The 18,826-nt window shown below is 59.1% G+C and overlaps 2 protein-coding genes across 3 annotated transcripts; one reads left to right on the top strand and one right to left on the bottom strand.

Moving 5' to 3' along the window:
* Positions 1 to 250: 250 nt before the first annotated feature.
* Positions 251 to 14,175, bottom strand: POLRMT (RNA polymerase mitochondrial). Of its 2 annotated transcripts, none has more exons than XM_033082102.1 (21): positions 14,097 to 14,175; positions 13,482 to 13,580; positions 12,573 to 13,198; positions 11,920 to 12,050; positions 10,714 to 10,900; positions 10,199 to 10,348; positions 9,917 to 10,084; positions 9,421 to 9,591; positions 8,736 to 8,975; positions 7,722 to 8,501; positions 7,321 to 7,443; positions 5,509 to 5,631; positions 4,409 to 4,588; positions 4,234 to 4,320; positions 3,862 to 3,975; positions 3,261 to 3,310; positions 2,904 to 3,002; positions 2,526 to 2,598; positions 1,987 to 2,069; positions 1,545 to 1,615; positions 251 to 962 (listed from the first exon to the last, which is right to left on the bottom strand). In XM_033082102.1, the coding sequence occupies exons 1-21, from the start codon at positions 14,152 to 14,154 to the stop codon at positions 913 to 915; spliced, it is 3,663 nt and encodes a 1,220-aa protein (XP_032937993.1). In that variant the 5' UTR covers positions 14,155 to 14,175; the 3' UTR covers positions 251 to 912. The 2 variants fall into 2 exon arrangements, with proteins under 2 accessions (XP_032937993.1, XP_032937995.1); XM_033082104.1 differs by having other exon boundaries at positions 13,482 to 13,577; positions 14,097 to 14,167.
* A 473-nt stretch (positions 14,176 to 14,648) lies between these two features.
* On the top strand, positions 14,649 to 18,388 carry FGF22 (fibroblast growth factor 22). The gene is made up of 3 exons (XM_033081934.1): positions 14,649 to 15,045; positions 17,826 to 17,929; positions 18,170 to 18,388. The coding sequence occupies exons 1-3, from the start codon at positions 14,649 to 14,651 to the stop codon at positions 18,362 to 18,364; spliced, it is 696 nt and encodes a 231-aa protein (XP_032937825.1). The 3' UTR covers positions 18,365 to 18,388.
* Positions 18,389 to 18,826: the final 438 nt, after the last annotated feature.

The following is an 18,826-nucleotide window of genomic DNA, read 5'->3' as shown; positions in this document are numbered from 1 at the left end:
AAACTGCAGTTGGCCCCTGTGAGAGTTCAGTTCCCACTGTAGCTGCACTGGCACAATTCCATGTTTCTGCTACAAAAGCATTTTCAGAATGTGACACCCCTGTGAGAAACCAAAGCCCAACCAATCAGCAGAACAGAGCCAGGCTGGGACACAGCAATCCCACCTCCCCATGCCCCTGGCAAGGTAAAGCCAGAGCCCAGGCATCTCACAGGCTTCAGGCAAAGGCTTCAAGGAAGACACAGGTCCCATCTTGTATTTCAAAAAACATTTTATTTACAGTATTATACACGTTGACCCCCAAGTTAGTGGTTTTCCCTGCCTGAGCCCCAGTGAGCTGCAGCAAAACCCATCCCTGGAAATGAGAGTCAAGAGTTGCAGAGGCTGCACTATGAAGAGTGAGGACAGTGCCCAGAGCTGGAGCAGAGCACAGAACAGCACCTGCCCTGTGGCCACGAGCACAGCTGGGGCTCCTGCTGTGGCCAGGCCAGTTGCCTGTCCCTACAAGTCTGAGCCCTACTGGCAGAGAGGGAAGGAGAGGGACAGCACCCCAGCACAGGCAACAACCAGGCACAGGACAGTGCTCACAGCACTGGGGTGAGGGCAGAGGGGAGCCACCCTGCCTCTTGCCATCCCTTTGCCCCCAGCCCAGAGTTGCACCCTCTGCAGGGCTTGGTGCCCTCTCCCTGTGTTGGGACAGGCAGTGACAGCAAACAGTGCAGAGCCCCTGTTCCCCACCAGCTGCTCCAGCAGAGTCTCAGTTTGCTCCAGCACCTCAGAGTGAGACAGGACTCTCGCTGGGCTGGAAGCTACAATTCCTTCCTCATCAGATGTGGGACAGAAGAGCATTGCAGGCCAGTGCCCACCATGGCTGGAGGTCCAGAGGTATCCCAGGGCCCTGTGGGCTACCAGGGTTCAGCTGAAGAAATATGTGGAATCCATCACTTGCTTCAGGTTGAATTCACCTGAGGGGAGGAAAGGAGAGGTCAGAGGAGAGCAAGGTGGGGGTGGACAGGGGGAGAGAAGTGGCTTCAGTGTAGGAAGGATCCCTGTCCCTGGACTGTGCTGCCCATGGAGTGCTGGGCCACTCCACACAGAGGTCAGGCAGAGCCAGATGGCCTGGCAGACACAGGGCTGAGGGATTAGGAGGAGTTAAACTAATTGCCTTAATCCCATTGCATGTATATCATCTAGATCCTGGCAATTACCATGGCGAGTCCCTCACTCCCATCTCCGAGCAAATGCTCATGGTTGGAAACAGATGGGAGCGGAACAGGAGCAGGATGGGAAAAGCTGGGTCAGCCTGGGGGAAATCCCAGGGACTCAGCAAGGATGGCAGGGAGCACTCACAGGAATGCTACAGGGGAATGTGGACATGCTGGACTGCTCTGCCTCATGGCTCTGCAGTCCAGCACAGGAGGGGAAAGCTGATCCCAGGAGACAGGTCTGTCTTTTTGTCTTTTTGTGGTTTTGGAGGCCATTCCATCTCATTCACCTTGTCCCCAAAACACTCCTTAGCCCTGCATGTTCCTGTCCCATGCTCCTACCTGTCCTGGGGACATTTGACAGCTGCTCCATCAGTCTCTTCTGCCAGTGGGCTACAGGCTCTGTGCTGGAGCTGAATGAATTAGAAGGAAGCAAATAAACATGGGTTGTCTGGAACCAGGCACACCCTCCTCTGTTCCCTAGTGCAGCCCCTGACAACAGGATTCAGCTCTTCCAAAACAGACCATGCACCCCAGAGTGACAGCAGGAGCCCAGCCCCAGCAGCCCAGGGCAGGCCCTAGGGCTGCCAAACCCTCCCCTAATTCTGCAGCAAGAGGGTGCAGAGCCCTTGGTTTTTACCCAGCTGTTGAAGGCAATTTGGGTGTCAGGCAAGAAAGAAGGAGAGCCTCCCTCCAGAGCAACCCCCAGGCAGATGACAAAACTTGTGAGGACCTGGACATGACCTCTGGGAGGTAGGGGGGAATATCAACAGGCCAGGAATACCTGCAATACTTCTGCAGCATGAACTCAGACAGATCCTGCAGAATCTTCTCGCTGTGCAGAGCCACGAACTGCTGCCGGCAGACCTGACCCAGGGAGACAACAGTGAGGTGCAGCTTAGCAAGTGTTTTCCCTCCTTCCCCCAGTGACAGGTCAGAGGTGAGGGGAAGGGAAAGCAGCAGGAGTGGGAAGCGGGGGCTGCCAGACAAGGGTGAAGGGAATCAGCCTGGGGAGGTGTGAAGCAGAGGTTGACCCTCATTAGTACAAAAGCCCTTGGGAAGGACTCAGGGCAGGGGCACCAGCTATGCCAGGCTGTGTTTAGTGCCTGTTTCTACAGATTCTCCCCCACACCCTCCCTGCAGAGCGGGAGGAGATGGGGCCAGGAAATCAGCTGCGACCGCAAGCAAACATCCCAGGTTCACCTCAGCCGGGTGAATCAATCAGCCTATGGAGCAAAGCCCAGGGGAGGCGAGGCCTGGCATGGGCCCAGAGCACACATCAGCAAGATCTTGCTCACAAGGGAGCCAGGAGGACACTTTTACCTGGTTCATGACATCCACGGTGAGCGCGTGAGTCCAGTAGCAATCATGGACTGAGACGAAGGTCAGGCCCTTCCTGGGAGCAAGCAAAGGTGCCATGAGGCAGTGCTGAGACCCCTCTGTGTGATGGGCCTACCCCACGCAGAACCTCTGGCTGGGACAGGAGCAGGGATCACACAAGAAGGGGACTCCCTGCCCAGCAGCTCTTCAGAGGGAGGTGGTCAATCCCAGGATCTCCCTGTCCCTGTCCTGCTGCCTCCTTTCCTTCTCTGCCAGGAACCCCAAATGCCCACCAGGGACTCCTCATGTGGTGCCTTGCCCCAGCAATGTTCTCCTGAGCCAGGGAAGAGCCAGGTGAGAGGACAGCTGCCCGTTGCCTACCTGAGGCAGTGCAGTGCTGTGAGCATCATGTGTGTGGAGTCCAGAGAGTGGATGAAGTTGGGGGGGAAGGCATTCTTCTGCTTCACAGTGTCAGGTTTCCTGCAGGACAAAGTGGGGCACAGAGGAGCTGGGGCATTTCAGGGCCAAAGATGACAGCACTGGCACAGAGGCAGTGCCACCCAGCCTGGGGGTGAGGGGGCTGCCCTGGAGGGCCCCAAGGCCCTGCTGCTCTGTCCAGGTTTCAGCAGCTCAGGGGGAGTAAAAGGAGCTCTGGCACTCCTTGACAGCTTCCCTGATAGAAAGAAGCACAGGCTGGGGTCACCAGGGGAACAGTGTACAGCCTGGTTTTGTACTTACTGGCTGTTGCTGGAATTTTTCACACTCAAGCGCTGCATGCCACAATTCAGCTGTGGGGAGAGGGGAGCTTGTCACCTTGCACTGCCTGGCAGCATGGGGGGCTGGGCACTGCCCCACTCTTCTGCAGAGGGGCCTGTGCCTTTCCTGTCCCAGCACCAGGACAGCTGTCACTGCCCAGTGACATCTTGCCCAGCATCTCCCCTCCTGAGGGTGCTGGCAGGCCTGTGAACCCCTTCACCCTCACAGGGTGAATCGGCCCGAGAAGGGCTGCTGGAGCCGGGCTGGGGGGCTGTGAGTCAGCACAGCAGCACGTGGGAGGTGACAGCAGCGAGACTGAGTCACACGAGCCCTAAGGAGGCTCTCAGAGCGGGGAACGGCCCGTGCCCCAGCTGCCTGAGTGGGACGGAGCCGCAGAGCTTCCTCACCAGCCCACCCACACACTCCAGGCTCTGCAGGGAGCCATGAGGCTGGAGGATGTGCCTGTACACAGGGATCCTACCTGCTCTGCAGCCTCACCCAGCAGTGATGCCAACCTGCCTTTTCCCTGTTCCCACCACGGCACAGGGAGGGTGTGCCATGAGAACTCGCACTGGACACTCACCACAGTGGACCTGGAGCGATAGTAGGGCTGGATGATGGGGAGCCCCAGCGGTGTGACCCACTCCACTGTCCGGCCTGACTGGGCGATGAGCTTGGCGCTCTCCGTCAGCCAGTTCTGCACAAGAGGGGAGGAAGCAGCTGGAGTTAGTGTGGAGCTGGGAGAACCAATTCCCTCCCAGGCCACCCTCACTCCTGCTGCAGACTGTAACAGTCCAATGCTTACTGGGGAGTATGGCACAATCCCACACCTCTGGGCTAGGGCAGGAAGATCCTCTCTAGGCCAGGAGAACCATCTCTCCCCAAGGAGCATCCTCTTGTATGAATGGACCAGGGAAGAAGAAAAAGTGGAGGTAAAGGGCAACAGGCTCCTCACCTGAATATCTCGAGTTGCTGAGAACATCTCCTTGATGCTGTTGAACACCTGCTTCACCAGATAATGAGATGCTTCCCACAAGTACTCCTGGCACAGAGCAGAGGCAGAGTCATGGGTCATGCAAAGGGACAACCAAAGACAAAGGACCCAGGGAGGGGGGACACAGGAATGCTACCTCAGGGAACTCATCGATCTCCTTGAGGCGTTTCTCTATCTGCAGGCGGCCGCCGTAGCGAGTGACCCCGTACACCACCGTCATCACCGTCTGCTTCACCACCTTGCGGCTGATGAAGCCCTGCAGCACCTGGGCAATCTTCAACCCCCGCTCAGCATCCTTCTTCCGAAACTCCTCCACCTGAGGAGAGTGCCTCTGAGTCAGTGCTGCCGTGAGCCACGCTGGCTCGAGCCCCCTCCATGGCTGGTGGTCTGTGGGCTCTGCTCAGATGTGAACTGTCTGGCTCAAGCTCCCATCAGAACCCCTGCAGCCCCTTTTCACCACCCTGGATTACAGCAGGCACCTGCTGAAGGGATCCAGCGTGGATAACCGTGCCTGCAGAGCCTTCCCTAGGGATCCAGCATGGATAACCGTGCCTGCAGAGCCTTCCCTGCTTCCTCAGCACTGTCCCTTGGCAACAGGGTGGTGCCAGCTGGGACAAGGACACAGCTTGACTGTGGTTCAGAACTTGGATTCTCCTGCCTCTGTCCCCCAGTGATAACTGAGCAAGCCCTGCATCCCCATGAACTCTTCCTGCTCTCTGGTGTGGTGCTGCCTGGAGAAAACCTGCTGAGACCCAGACAGGAGATCCAGGGTCCAATGCCAGCTGAATGAGCCTCTCTGCACTCTCCCAGGGGAAAATTTCACATCATGTCTTGCCAGAGAAACCAGAGACTTTGTAGCAGGACGGAGGCTGAATCTCTACCCACTCCCTCCAACTCAGCTCAAGAAAGAAAAATCTCATAACCCATGGGCCAGCCAGCTGTGACCAAGGGATGAGGAACACACTCTGCTCTCTTCTACCTCTCCAGCCTAGTTCTCCCTAGTCCATTCAGGACAGGTGAGGACAGCAGAAATCCCAGGGGGTTTCTCACAGGCACCTCTGTGAGGACAGATCTCCAGTCAGATCCCAGCTGGGGACAGAGTCACTGTCTCTGCCCAGCTCATGCCTCCCCAGCCCTCTGCACACTCATCCCCACTTTGCTCCCTGGGAGCAGCAGTCACCCTGTGCATACCAAGGCAGGTCCAAAAGGACCCTGTGTGTCCCCACTGTGCCTCACCTGCTGGGCCACTGCACTGTAGACATCCTGAGGGAGCCCAGAGGGCACCAGGTTGACGGAGGCAGCACCGCTGAGGTCCCGGCCAAGAGCTGCATAGTGCTGCAGCCCATTGCAGGAGCCATCCTGCAGGAAAAGTGTGGGGGAAACAAAGAGTTAGTGTGGAAGAGCATGGGGGAAACAAGGAGTTAGTGTGTGGACAGAGCCCTGCTCATCTGCCCCCTCCCCATGCACAGGTACCCTGGGCTCAGGTGGTCATTATTTCCCCCTCCTCTTCAGAGCAGTGACCATCTCCCAGCAGTGACCATCTGCCTTCAAGCCAGGTTTCTTGCCTGGGTCTATCCCTAACTACTGTGACCTGTGAGGTTTAAAAATCAGAAACCTCACATCACCACCTCTGCAGGTTTCCAGACATCAGAGCTCTGTGGAAACACTGAAAACCAGAAAATTGGGAAAACACTGAATACATCTGGGATGCTAAAAGCAGCCCCAAGAGCCAGTCAAAACAACTTCAGCAGTGGGATCAGAGGCAGGAAAAGGCAGGCCAAGCCAAAGATCCCTCAGGAAGTCCCAGCTGGCTCTGCAGCTCCAGCCAGCTGCAGTGCCAGTGGATGAAAACATCCCTCTGACAGAAACCAGCTCCCACACAGATTTCCCAAAGCTGCATCAGAAGCACAGTGAGTGTCTGCTACAGCAGCTGCCCTTGCAGCCCTCCTGGAACCACGAGCAGCTTGGGTGAGACAGGCAGGATCTGAATGATGGTGCATGAAGATCTCGGTTCTCCCCAGACTGCACGGGCAGCAATGTTTCTCACAGATGTGCTGCAACTCCTGCCCCTGTGCTCAGGCTCTCCCTCGTCACAAGGAGCCACAGATAACCCAGGATTGTCGTGTTCCCCAAGCAGGGCCCCCTTTCTCCTGCACACTGTCCCCACTCCCTGCAGTGCAGAAAGGCAGCACCAGGACCTGACAGCTCCATTAACTGAGCACTGATGACTCAGGCTGAATGAGACTCTGGTACTCTCCAGAAGAAGTCCTTGCTGATATTTCATTAGCTGCACCCTCCACACACCCTCAGCTGCTCTCTTGATCTTTTGTTGTCATCAAAATATCAGTCCTGACTGTCTCATGCATATTCCACACCATCACTATAGCAGAACAACTGCTGCCTCCCCACTCAGTCATGGCCACTTCATCTCCTCATGAGAGAGAGGAGCAGCATCCCTCACCCATGGCACTATTAGCCTTGTCCCTGTGTAGCCAGGGAGGACAGGCGCCTTCAGGGAGCTGAGCAGCACCTGAGCAGGGACAGGGCACATGGTGACAGGCCACTGAAGGTGGGGGACAAGCACCTCTGTCCCTGTGCCCTTCCTCAGAGTCCCAGACCTCCCCTATTGGCTTCTGCTGAGCTGCTTGGCTTCAGCCTTGGAGCAGGAGTGGAGCAAAGGCTCCCAAAGCAGCTCTGAGCACTCCAGCCAGCCAGGTGTTGTCCGGCTGGGCTGACATCCAGTCCTGATCCTGTGGCTGCAGGAGGTGACACTGGCCTGGCTCTCACCCTGCAGCAGCTGCCAGCAATCTCCCAGCTGGGCTCTGCTCGAGCCAAGGGAAGAGAGGCAGCCCTGGGTTGTACAGGCAAACAGATGGCTGCAGGCAGCAGCAAATCACCAGAGTCTCATGCCAAGATGCCCAACGCTGCATTCCCATTCCTAAGAAAACCCAGGCACGTGGAGCAGGGATTGCAGAGCTGGAGGTCTGGATTCTCCTTTCCTGCCCTGCTGAGCCTCACACATGCTGTGAGGATCTGCCAGGCTCCTACCTGGTGAACTGGGAAGTGAGAGATGTAGGCTGCTGGATCTGGGGACCTCGAGGCTTTGGCGATTTCCATACAGCATGCCAAGGCTTGCCAGGGCTCATCAGTGTCCATCCACCACTTCCTGCCCTAGGAATGAGAAAGCACAGGCTGGTGGGAGCTGGCAGTGCTGCTGTGCCCCTCAAATCACAGGCAGGAGCCCCTGAGCACCTGGGATGTGCTGGGCACAGTATCTCCTCCCACCATGCCTCCAGTTCCCTAGTTTTTCAGATAGGAACAGGTTATTTAGCAATCTCTGCATTGCTTTTTCCCTTTTTATCTCTCAAAAGCGTATCTTTCAAAATGCTTTTGTTTCAAAATCGATTCTGATTTCCATTTCATTCCACTTCCCAGAAGCTCCCACTTACTGTGAGTGGGTGGTCAGCCGAGTCCAGGATGTCCTCCATGATTTCATTGGCATACTCCAGCCGTTCCTGCAAGGCATTCTTCTTCTTCAGCCCCGTCAGGTTGATGAGGTGAATCTTCAGCCAGTCAAGTCCCCTGGGCCCCAGCGGCCTCCCCTCTGCAAACAGCAGGATGGCCCGGGTGACATCGTTGCCCAGGTGGTTGAAATAGGGCGGGCAAGGGTAAGTCCTGCCACGGAAGTCCATGTTGTGGGGGAACCAGAACACCTTGTCCCTGACATAGTTGGCGATGGAGAGCTTGTAGAGCGCGTCCATGCGCAGGCTGTGCATCTCTGCAGTCTTCTTCTTGCACAGGAACAGCTCGTGCTTGAAGGACTTGCTCCAGGTGGAGGAATTGCTGGGAGCAGTGGGAGGCTTAGGAGCCTCAGAGAGAGGAGGTGGGATGTCCAGCTTCTCATCCCCTTTGTCATTGAAAATGGAGATGATAATATCCAGCACTGGCTGGTTGATCTTCCAGGCACAGTTGCCCAGCTGGTTCAGGGCATCCAGCACGGGGTGGAGGTTCACAAGGGGACACTGATCCAGAAGCAGCTGGTGGTGGGTGCTGTCATCCATGAAGCGCATCAGTTTGGTGTCATTGAGGACAAAGGCACCGAAATTGGGGGAGGTCCAGGGCACTGGGGGGCATAGCATGGGCATGGCAGAAGAGTTGAAGGTCAGTGTGGTCTCTGCAGCATTTGACACAATCTGGGAGTAGATGGGATGGGGCTTTATCAGCCCGACCTGGAGAGAAGGATCAGCAGCAGAGGATTAGGGCTGGAGTGTGGAAGAGCCTGTGGTCAGTCAGCCATTCCATAAGGATCATGCCAAGTAAGGAGAGCATCCACACAGAATCAAGGGCTCCTCAAAGCATCCCTGAGCAACAATGGCAGCAAGAACAGAAAAGGGCCTTTCAAGGGTCTGATTTTGAAGAAGGGGTATCCTGCACAGCCCCAGAGCCCCCAGAATGAGACTCACCTGCCAGTTACTGTAGAAGGAGTAGACATGGTAGAGGACAGGGATAGGCTTGGACTCCAGGCGACGATTGAGGATGTTCCTGGGCACCTTGATAGCCTTCACCATGAGCTCCAGCATGTGCATGCCCAGGCGCATGAGCAGCACACAAGGCCAGCTGCAGCTCTTCAAGTTCAGGGAAGGCCCAAAGCCTGCTTCTGCCACCAGCTTCTCCCAGTATTCCCGTGGCAAGTACTGCTTGGCCTGGGAGGTGGAAGGAAAAAATGGAGTCAGCTGCAAGAGCTTTGCTGGATGGGATCTATCTACCTGGGATGTGTCTCTGAGAAGGACTCTCCTATCTTTGTGCCCCTGTGAGGTCCTCCCTGATAGGGATGTTTGGGGAAAGAGAGCTGAGGAGGCTGGGGTGAGCCCAACAGTGAGAAAAGAACAGTGGCACTGCAAAATCCTTCCTCTTGCCACACCCCAGTGCTGACAGCCCATCCCCACAGCATCCTGCCCCTCCTGCCCAGACTGCATATCTGCCTGCCTGCCTGCCCCTATGAGCACTCAGCTCTGAGAACAACCTGCTCACCTAGCCCTTGAGGTGCCCAGGGCAGTGGCCTTGGCCCCTTTCTCCCCTCTTGTCCTCTCCGGTCCTGCAAAGCCCAGAGCTTTCCTGCCTGGGACACCTGGCTCCAAGGGCACCTACCTGGCTGTCCTTTGCCATCAGCTCGATGTAGTTCTCATAAATCTTCTGCACCTTCTCCAGCTGGCAGCTGCGCAGCTTCCTCTGGATGATGTACCTGTCATAGACTTTGGAGCCCAGCTCCCTAGCCAGGACTGCCAGGGACTCACCTTGTGGAGACAGATCATTGAGGATCTGGGAAAGGGGAAGATAAAGAGAGTCTTAGGAAGGAGGAACAGAAGAGACACAGCAGAGAGACAGAGCAGGAGTTAAAGTAGAGAGCACAGGAAGATGCTGATTTCTATGATAGCGAACAGATGGTGAGGAAGCAAAAACAACCAGGTCAGAGCATGGATTTCTCTGGCTGCTCTGCAGAGGGAGCAGACAGCCTGCACTAAAAACCTGGTAAAACTCTCAGGAAATTCCAGTTTTGCTGGCTCAAGTGGGACATCAGTGCTGTGTGACAGCCCCATGGCTAATTATCCAGCCCCACTCCTGTGAGGGCAGGCCAGACACCTACCTGCAGCATGATGTCCACATACTCCTCATCTGGCAGCAGGCACAGGTAGGGGAGTAGGACGCTGTACTTGGACAGCCTCTTGGGCCGGGCCATGCTGCGCTTGGAATTCCGCAGGGCCTGGAGGATGGCACTGTGCCACTGGGAGCGGAGGGTGCCCAGCAGCTCACGCTGCATGAAAGGGAAGGAAGAGAGCTGGTCAGCATCAGCTGCCCCCTCTTTAGCTCATGGACCCTCAGCTCTCACCCACAGGTCCTGAGGGCTGCCCCCAGATCCGAGCTTTACCGCTTTGACAGCCTGTGGGGTCAGGGGCTTGGCTGCCTCCACTGACTCGATGGTTATGGTGTTCTTCAGCTCCATCTCCAGCTGCTGCTGGAAGCGCTCCTGCAACTCCTTCACAGAGAAATCCAGCTTGGGGTATGACACCATTGTCTCCTGCAATGGGAAAGAGGCAGTCAGTGCCAAAAGTAAAAGGAAGAGAAGCTGTGCCCATTCTCCCAGCTTCCCTTCAAGAGGTTTGTGGTACAATTCTGGGCAGAAAGCACCTTGCTGGGATCTCTGAGTCTAGAGGTCTCTGGCAGCTCTGCTGCTGTGTTATGGCCAAGCAACTCCCCAAGCACTGCCCCCCATGCATGGAGGCCATCTCCAGCCCCCTGCAAGCCCTCTGCTTTGCTGTTCCCCTTGTGTGGGCTATTGAGCAGAGATCAGGTTAAAAGGTTCTTCCTTGTTAGTCCTCCCCTGGGCTGTACCAAAGAACACCTGTGGCCAGCTTCAACACCTCCCTGAGCACTGTGGCTTACTCTAGAATAAAAGTCCTGGAGCAGAGAAGACTTGCAGATCTCGGGGCTGGGTGGAGGAGGCAGCTGGTAGTTGGGCTGGACAGTCCTGATGGCTGACAGCACCATCTCCTTCTCATCTTCCTCAAACAGGCACTTTTGGAAGAGCTCATCCACATGGAAGCCATTGCTGTTCAACTCCTGCAGATATCTGAGGAGGGACAGACAGGACAGGCTTGATCTTCCCCAAGGGCCTGAGCATGTTGTACAGAAGCTGCCAGGGCAGGAGCTGCCTCAGCACAGCCCGTCCCACAAGGTCACCCTCCTCAGGTTACAGGGATCAGGTGTCCATCCCTCAGCCCGCACCGCTGCGGAGCTTCCCGAGCAGGGAGGCTGAGCTGTGGCCACTGCGGGACCGAGCTGCCCACAGGCAGCCCCACAGCCTGTGCTGCACTGACACAGCTCCCACATCGTCCAGCAGTCACTGCCAGCCCCCTCAGAGTCAGCTGACTGAAGACATTCCCCTGAAGGCATCCAGGACTTGTCAGCAGCCAAAAGACAGAGAGGCCAGTGATACATCCCTGAGGTTCAGTGCATCAGAGGCTTTCTCCATCCTTTAGAGAGGAGCTGGTTGTGCCTCCAGCCCCAGGCACTGCTCCTAGGCCCAGCCTGGGGGATCTTCCAAGGCTCTTTCAGCTGCTCACTTTAGCACTGACACTTTCCTGTCCATTAAGCTCCATAAAATCTACCTGAATCTCTTGACCAAGCTCCTCTGGAGAGCCCTGCAGGAATCAGCTATGTGACTGAGCCCACCAAAAAGGGCAAACTCCACCCAAGTGCCACAAAAACAGAGGAGCCAAGCCATTCCCACCAGGCAGCAATGGAAGGGCCAGAAGCAGCGAGATGCCTGGGATGGGTGTGGAACCAAGCAGTCTCTGATTGGAGAGGGCATCTCTCAGTCCAGCTCAGGGGGGAACAGTGCCTGTTCTCACCTTCCACATTTCCTTCCCTGTGCACAATCTCAGACAAACTCCCCAGCAGCTGGGGGTGGCAAGGAGGGTGCTCCACCCACCCCAAAATCTGGCCATGAGAAATGGGTCAGAGCATCCAGGTGGGCATGCAGAAGGGGCACCTCTTCCTGACCCTGACCCACTGCATCTCCCAGTTCTCCAAACACAGGATGTGGAGCTGCTGCCCTCAAGGCTCAGCAGCACCTGGGGCAGGTGTTACCTCAAGATGGCTTTGGGAGGAGATTGAGTCCGGCCCATGCACTCCAGGGCCACCGCGTAGGAGTCCAGGTTGGGCCGGAGGCCGGCGGATTGCAGTATGGAAAACAAGCGGTCGATGCGATTCAAGCTGCCCTGCAGGTGAGAAGGGAAGGAGGCTGTGGACACTGAGAAGGGAAGGAGGCTGTGGACACTGAGAAGCGAAAGGGGCTGTGGACACTGAGAAGGGAAGGAGGCTGCGGACACTGAGAAGGGAAGGGGGCTGTGGACACTGAGAAGGGAAGGAAGCTGTGGACACTGAGAAGGGAAGGGGGCTGTGGACACTGAGAAGGGAAGGAGGCTGTGGACACTGAGAAGGGAAGGAGGCTGTGGACACTGAGAAGGGAAAGGGGCTGTGGACACTGACACCAGCGGCCCCTAAGTCACAGCTCCACGCCCCTCTACTCCTGCTCAGATTTAGCTACCCTACCCTTTCCCCACTCCCTTCTTCCTCTCAAAGCCACCTCACACAGATCTGTAGCCTCACACCAGCTCAGTCCCCGCTGCCAGAAGCACTGCTTGAACACTTGCTGAAGTGACAACCACAAGTAAAACCAGCTGGAGGCTTCTCCTCACGAGTCAGCCCCTCTCCCACCCAGAGCACCCATGGCTCAGTACCTTCCTGGCCCAGCTGCGCATCACGATGTTGTAGGCACCAACGTCCAGCACCTTTCTCTTCACCGGAGAGCTCTGGCACAGCAGGAGGTACCGCTCAGCCTCCTCTGGCTGCTGCAGGAACAGGAAGCACTCCAGGTTGCACTGGATTGTCTGCTGCAGGACCTGTTGGTTACTCTTGTCCTTCGGCATCCTCTGAGGCCTCTTCAGCTCCGCACTTTCCTTCGCTTCCACCACCCTGGGCTTGCTGTGGGGGCTGCCAGAGCTCTGGTTCCAGGCAGTGGTTGTTTTCATCTTTGGGATATTTGGGCTCTTCATGGTTTCTGCTTTGGCTTTGGCCTCTGCCTTGACATCCAGCTTGGCCTGGCTCTCCAGAGCTAGCTGGGAGGCAGCACTGGGGAATTCCTGCTTCATCTTCAGCTGCTGGATGTACATCTCCCTCTGCAACTTTTTGGCCCAGGTGCTGGACCGGGCCAGGCCATCACCCTGTGCCCTGGGCTGCTTTTGCTTGGGCCCAGGGTCCACAGCCTCCTGGTATTTGTCATTGTCCAGTGCATCCAGTTCCACTTTGTTGACTGTCACCTGTGGGACGTTACTGCCTTGGAGCTGCTTTGCTCGAGCTTTGAGCACTATGGAAAACAGAGAGAGGTGATGGGAGACAAGGCACAGCAGAAGGCTCTGTCCTGTCCTCACTCTGGATGTACCAGCATCATGCTCAGGGTTCACACAAGAACTTCATCTCTCCTTGGCAAGCCCCATTCCCAGACAGAGATACCAACCCCTGTCTCTCTGAGATCCACCTGGGGCCCACCCCAGCATCCCAGGAACCCAGCAGTGTCACTGCCAGGCAAAAAGCAACAGCTCAGGCTGGTGTGACTGCTGTCTGCTCACTGCAGCTCTCCCAGCACTCACCTTCCAGCAGCTCTGTCCTCTCACAGGTGCCATTTCTGTTCGCCTTCTCCTTGGTGCTGGCAGAGGAGTAGCTCCTGAAGATTCTCCATGGAATCCCTGCTACAGAAGAATGCAAAGGGGTTCAGAGAAAGCCTCATTTCCTCAAGCACTCCCTGTCCCCCACTCTGCCCCATGGCCCCAGCTGGATATTGCATGGACAGAGTGAGTGAGGGATGTTTCTCACACGAGGGCAGGAGGGACAGGGACACCCCTGGAACCAGAGGCTCAGAAGGAACACGACCCCAGGGACACCACAAACCCCAGCGCTGTGAACGAGGTGGCAGCACCCCAAGACCCCCAGAGCAGGGACAGGACCCAGAGCCCTGTATCAGTCCTTTGGATAGTAACAATATCCCTGAACTTCCGCAGCCCCGACTCTATCTCTGGCGCGCTCACGACGCAAAAAGACCCTTCCATCTTTCAGCTGTATCCCAGAGAATGCTCAGGATCGTGGGACATCCCGGCCCAGCTCCGTCCGCACACTCGGGCCGTGTCCCGGTCTCCTCGTGTCCCCACCGGTGCCTCCATGCCCCCCTGATGCCTCCGTGTCCCCTCCCGGTCCCCGTTGCCGCTCACCGGGTCCCCTGAGCCCGCCCGGGCCCCTCAGCACCGCCCGCAGCCTCAGCAGCGACATCCCCGGGCCACGCGCGCCGCGCGCATGCGCTGTCCCGCCGCACCAGCGCGGGGCACGCCGGGAGCGCGAGTCCCGCCGCGCCGGACTACAGCTCCCATGGTGCAGCGCGGCCGCGCCCCGCGCCCCCTGGCGGCCGTGGCGGCCCCGACGGGGTGGGTCGGGACGATCGCGGCTCCCGGGACACGGCGGAGGGTCCGGGAGGTGGCGGAGCCCGGAGAACATGATGGAGCCCGGCTGACCCGCGCCTCTCCGGCGCGACCTCGGCGCGCCTCGGGTCGGGCATCAGACAGACACCACCGTTCCCAGGTCCTGGGGCCACAGCAGCCCAGCGCCCTCCACCTCTCCCCGCATTCTGTGCCCGCGGCGCTCGTCCCTTGCCCGTCCATCGCGGCTGACGGCAAATACAGGAGTGTGCGGTGCCCAACCGGAGGCCCCGCGGTCGTAGGTGAGTGACGGCGGCCGGTGACCCGGGACAGCCGTCGGGGCGCCGGTTTATGAATGGGAAGCACCGCCCCAGCCCCTGCCCCGCCCATTCGCCCCCACTGTCCCGCCCCGGGCCGCCCATCCCTGGCCGCTCGCGCCGTCGGGGCCGGTCGCCGGTTGCCGCCGTGGCCATGGCCCATCGCTCGTCGCCCGCCGCCCGCCCGCCGCCCACCGCCATGAGGCGCGGGGGCCCCGCCGCCATCGCCGCTTGTCTCGCCGGGGCACTCGCTGTGCTGGCGGGGCCGGGGCCGGGCAGTGCCACCGGGACCGGCCGGCGGCCCCCCCGCAGCTACGGGCACCTGGAGGGCGACGTGCGCTGGCGGCGACTCTTCTCCGCCACCCGCTTCTTCCTGCGCATCGACGGCGGCGGCGGCGTGGAGGGGACGCGCTGGAGGGAGCGGCCGGGCAGTGAGTGGGGACGGGACCGGGACCGGGACGGGGGAGAGCCGGGATCTGGGGCAGCCCCCCGCCCACGGCGGGCGAGAGCCCGATCCCGCCGGCTGCCGGGGCTGCGGCAGAGGCGGGCGCTGCCGGGGCTGGACCGCGGCGGAGGCTGGACGGAGGCGCCTCGGGTCGGCGACGGGACCCCTCCATGCCCAGCCCGAAGAGAGCTGCGGAGCTCTTTCCTCTGGGGAAATCTCAGCCATAGTGCCCAGTCCTCCGGGGGTGCGAGAACGGCGGGTCCCCACTGTCCCCGCCGGCCGGAGCAGCCGCTCCTGGAGCACAACCAGCGCCGGCTGCCCTCGCCACCGTCACTGCACTGTGGGAGCCATGAGAGGGGCAGGCACTGCCCGGGGACCCGGCGCTGCTTTCCCAGCGGCTCCGGTGTCCTAGGGGTCCTTTGTCCCATCTCGTCCTGCCAGTTCACGATGCCCCCTGCCCTGCCTTCCCCATGGACTGGGAGGATCTGATCGTTCCCCCACTAACACACTGAAGGGGGAAAAAGGCTGCGGAGGAGGGGGGATGTAGGAAGTTTTGGCGTGATGCTGGTCCCATAATGGGGCATCTGTCAGATGTAGGACACCAGAACGTTCCTGTCGGAGGGGACCATGGAGCAGCCGCTGCCTGCAGAGCAGGTTGGGACTCAACATATAGACAGCTGTGTGGGCAGAGGGACAGAGTCCCCAAGGACGTGGCAGTCACTGCATGACTTCAGCAAGAGTGCTCAGGCATCAGCTGCCCATTGTGCAGTGTCCCTGGAACAGGGATGGGGACACCAGGCTGGCAGGACAGTAGCTGGACAAGGAGGGGGATATTGGGAGCCTTGGGCAAGGGGGATGCCTAAGCATCCCCCAGGTGCCCTGACAGGGTGTTGGGGTTTGGGGCAGGAGGGCTGCAGCACACCCAGCCCACGTCCTGGTCCAGTAGGGGCTGTCCTATCTCCCGGCCAGCACAGGATGTGTCCCAGCAGCCACAGGACACGGGAGCCAAGCCCAGCCCAGGGAACCCTCCTGTGGTGTCGGAGGCTGTCGGGAGTCCCGACCAGGCACAGTGCCAGCATAAAGCACCCCAACACGTTCCCTCGATGGTGTGGCCATAGGACCTGGCAGGCAGAGCAGCTCCGGGCTGTACATGAGGCTCACTCTGCTTATCTGTGTGCGCCTGGGCTGGGCGCGGGCTCTGCTCCACAGCCCTCGCAGAAGCTGCTGGACCAGCCCCACTGGCAGCTCTAGGGTGGCGGGGGCTCTTCCAGGGACTCCTCCACCTCAAGCCCTGCATCTGCCCCAGTCTCCTCGAGACCCTCCTGGGGCTGAGTGAGACTGGGAGCACTGGGAGCTGGCTCTGACCAGGTACTGGCCAGGCACCTGCAAACAAAGGGCGGCAGAGCCGGCCGGAGCACTGGGAACAGAAGGGGGTTATTTTTAGAAAAGCACAAGTCCTTATAAATAGCAGCAGCTTCAGACAGTGATCAAGTGGGACGGATTCACAGGCATTCGCTCAGCCCTTCCCTTCCACAGCGCTCATCATTGGCTTCCCTGGGCCAAGCCCTGCTGGTCCCGGTGGCAGCACCAGAGCAGCCGGGCTGAAAATCCCCGAGGAGCCGAACCTCGGGATCCCTCACGCTGCTCTAGTGCTGTATCCATCCTGCCCACTCCCAGCTTCCTGCAGGCAGGTGATGCAGGGAAATGCCAGCAGGTCCGGCAGATTGATGAAACCCAGGGTGTGTGTACCGCCAGCAGCCAGTCTCTGCGTGTTCTCCCACCCTGTCCAGCCGGGGCAGCCCCTGCAGTGGTGTCCACAGGCAAATCCTGCTGTGGCTCCAGCCCTCCCTGCTGCCCTTCCCACATTGCTTTCTCTGGACATTCCTCCTCCCCTTCCCACTGCCCGTGTGCCTGGCGGGCGGCAGGGCGGGCAGCGGCGCTCCGGGCTGGCCGGCGTGAGGCAGTGCAGGAATCCAGAGGCCCTGATGATGCTCTGGGTGTTTCCCGTGCCAGAGCCGCTGGTCTGACCACATGCCTTTCCCATTAGCGGCCGAGCCGGAGCTCGGCGGTCGGGGCACACACACGCCAGCCCGGCTGTGGGTTCATAGCCTGGCTGCAGCCGCCCCCCGGGCTCATCCTCACGTTCTGCAGTGCTTCTCCACCCGCCAGCCCGCAGTGCCAGGCACGGGGCTGCTTGTCCTCGCTTGTGCCACCAGGCAATGGGACATCCACGGACGGCACTGTCCTGGCCCATTCCTGCCCCCGCAGACCTCTGCCCGCGTGCCTTCCTCCACCATAACACGATGTGTGCTGTCGCTGCCACCCCCACGCATACTTTGCCCTTCCAAGAGCCATGCCAGCCTCAGTGCCCTGCGTGTGCCGGGGCCAGGCGCTGCGGGAGGCGGGTCAGGTCCCCGGGGCACTGCTGGCACGCTGGGGATGGATGCACGGGCAAAGCTGCCAATGAAGGGAGGACACACGAGGTTGTGCTTGGCAGCGCTCCTGCACAGCCTGGCTCCTGGGAAGTGGCTGGACCCTGGGGAGGAGAGGAGTAAAGATCAAACCTTCCTTGGATCAGAGGTTCCCCCTCCCACTCCCAGCTTGGGCAGCAGCCCTTGCTCCTCTGGCTGCTCTGGCTCTGGGTGAGGATCAGCAACTTCCTCCCTCTGGAGGGACACTGTGGCCACAGACCCAGCACTGGGGCAGGGCCCCTAGAGAAGGTTGGCTGTCCCTCCCTGGCTCATGCCATGCTTCCCTGTCCTGCAGGCATCGTCGAGATCCGGTCGGTGCGTGTCGGCGTCGTGGCCATCCGGGCGGTGCACACTGGCTTCTACCTGGCCATGAACAAGCGGGGGAGGCTCTACGGGTCGGTAGGTCGGACACTGCCTCCTGGGAGGGACTGCACCAGAGTCAGAGACTCAGGGCAGATTTGGAACAGGGTCCTGGTTTCCCATGCCCTGACCTGCTCTCCAGCAGGGGACAGCACCCACCAAGCCCCTCTGTCCCCCAGGGACCAGGGAGGAGCCAGGGTACTGCCCTGCCCCACTCTTGGGGTCCGAGGGACCCCAGCTGAGCACAGCCACCCCTCACCCCCTTCCCTTTCCTGCCAGAAGGAGTTCAGCCCCAACTGCAAGTTCACGGAGCGCATTGAAGAGAACGGCTACAACACCTACGCGTCGCTGCGCTGGCGGCACCGCGGCCGCCCCATGTTCCTCTCGCTCAATAGCAAGGGCAGGCCACAGCGAGGGGGCAAGACACGCCGGCAGCACCTCTCCACACACTTCCTCCCCATGCTCGTCAGCTGAACAACGTGGGCAGCTCCGGATGGTTCTGTAGGAAAAAAAAACCCAAAAAAAAAAGTTATTTTATTTATGTACATATCTATTTTTTTTTTCTATTTATTGCTGTATTTTTAATGCATGGCAGAGGATGGATGTATAAGGCAGATGCTTCAGACTCAGCTGCACGGGGTTGTGGCTCTCTCTCACTGTTCCCTCAGTGCAGAGCTGGCGTGGTGCAGCTGGGGAGCACAACCACAGCAGGGGCCAGGATCTGCTAATGGGATGTACCAACAGGTTGTCTGTGTCCGAGCACCCGTGGCAATTAAAGCTGTGTTCATGATATGGAACAGGAGCAGATCTTGGAGCTTTGATGGTGAACTTGACTTGGGATGGGAGGGATTGACTCCTACGTGGTTGTGGCTGCAGCCACCAGTGTCATCCCTGCTGCCATTGGCAGGGAGCCCAGCTGCTCCTTTGCCCCATCCA

Source organism: Catharus ustulatus, chromosome 29 (genome assembly GCF_009819885.2).
Source record: "Catharus ustulatus isolate bCatUst1 chromosome 29, bCatUst1.pri.v2, whole genome shotgun sequence".
Taxonomy (NCBI): Eukaryota; Metazoa; Chordata; class Aves; order Passeriformes; family Turdidae; genus Catharus; species Catharus ustulatus.
This window is presented reverse-complemented; position numbering and strand designations above follow the sequence as displayed.

What these genes read in the sequence shown, in the direction of transcription:
- FGF22 (XM_033081934.1), top strand. Translation starts at nt 14,649, where the DNA reads ATGAATGGGAAGCACCGCCCCAGCCCCTGCCCCGCCCATTCGCCCCCA. An exon ending in CTGGAGGGAGCGGCCGGGCA is followed by an intron (nt 15,046 to 17,825) that starts GTGAGTGGGGAC and finishes CCTGTCCTGCAG; the next exon opens with GCATCGTCGAGATCCGGTCG. An exon ending in GGGGGAGGCTCTACGGGTCG is followed by an intron (nt 17,930 to 18,169) that starts GTAGGTCGGACA and finishes CTTTCCTGCCAG; the next exon opens with AAGGAGTTCAGCCCCAACTG.
- POLRMT (XM_033082102.1), bottom strand. Translation starts at nt 14,154, where the DNA reads ATGTCGCTGCTGAGGCTGCGGGCGGTGCTGAGGGGCCCGGGCGGGCTC. An exon ending in CCTCCCAAAGCCATCTTGAG is followed by an intron (nt 10,901 to 11,919) that starts GTAACACCTGCC and finishes GTCCCTCCTCAG; the next exon opens with ATATCTGCAGGAGTTGAACA. An exon ending in CCGTGGATGTCATGAACCAG is followed by an intron (nt 2,070 to 2,525) that starts GTAAAAGTGTCC and finishes TCCCTGGGTCAG; the next exon opens with GTCTGCCGGCAGCAGTTCGT.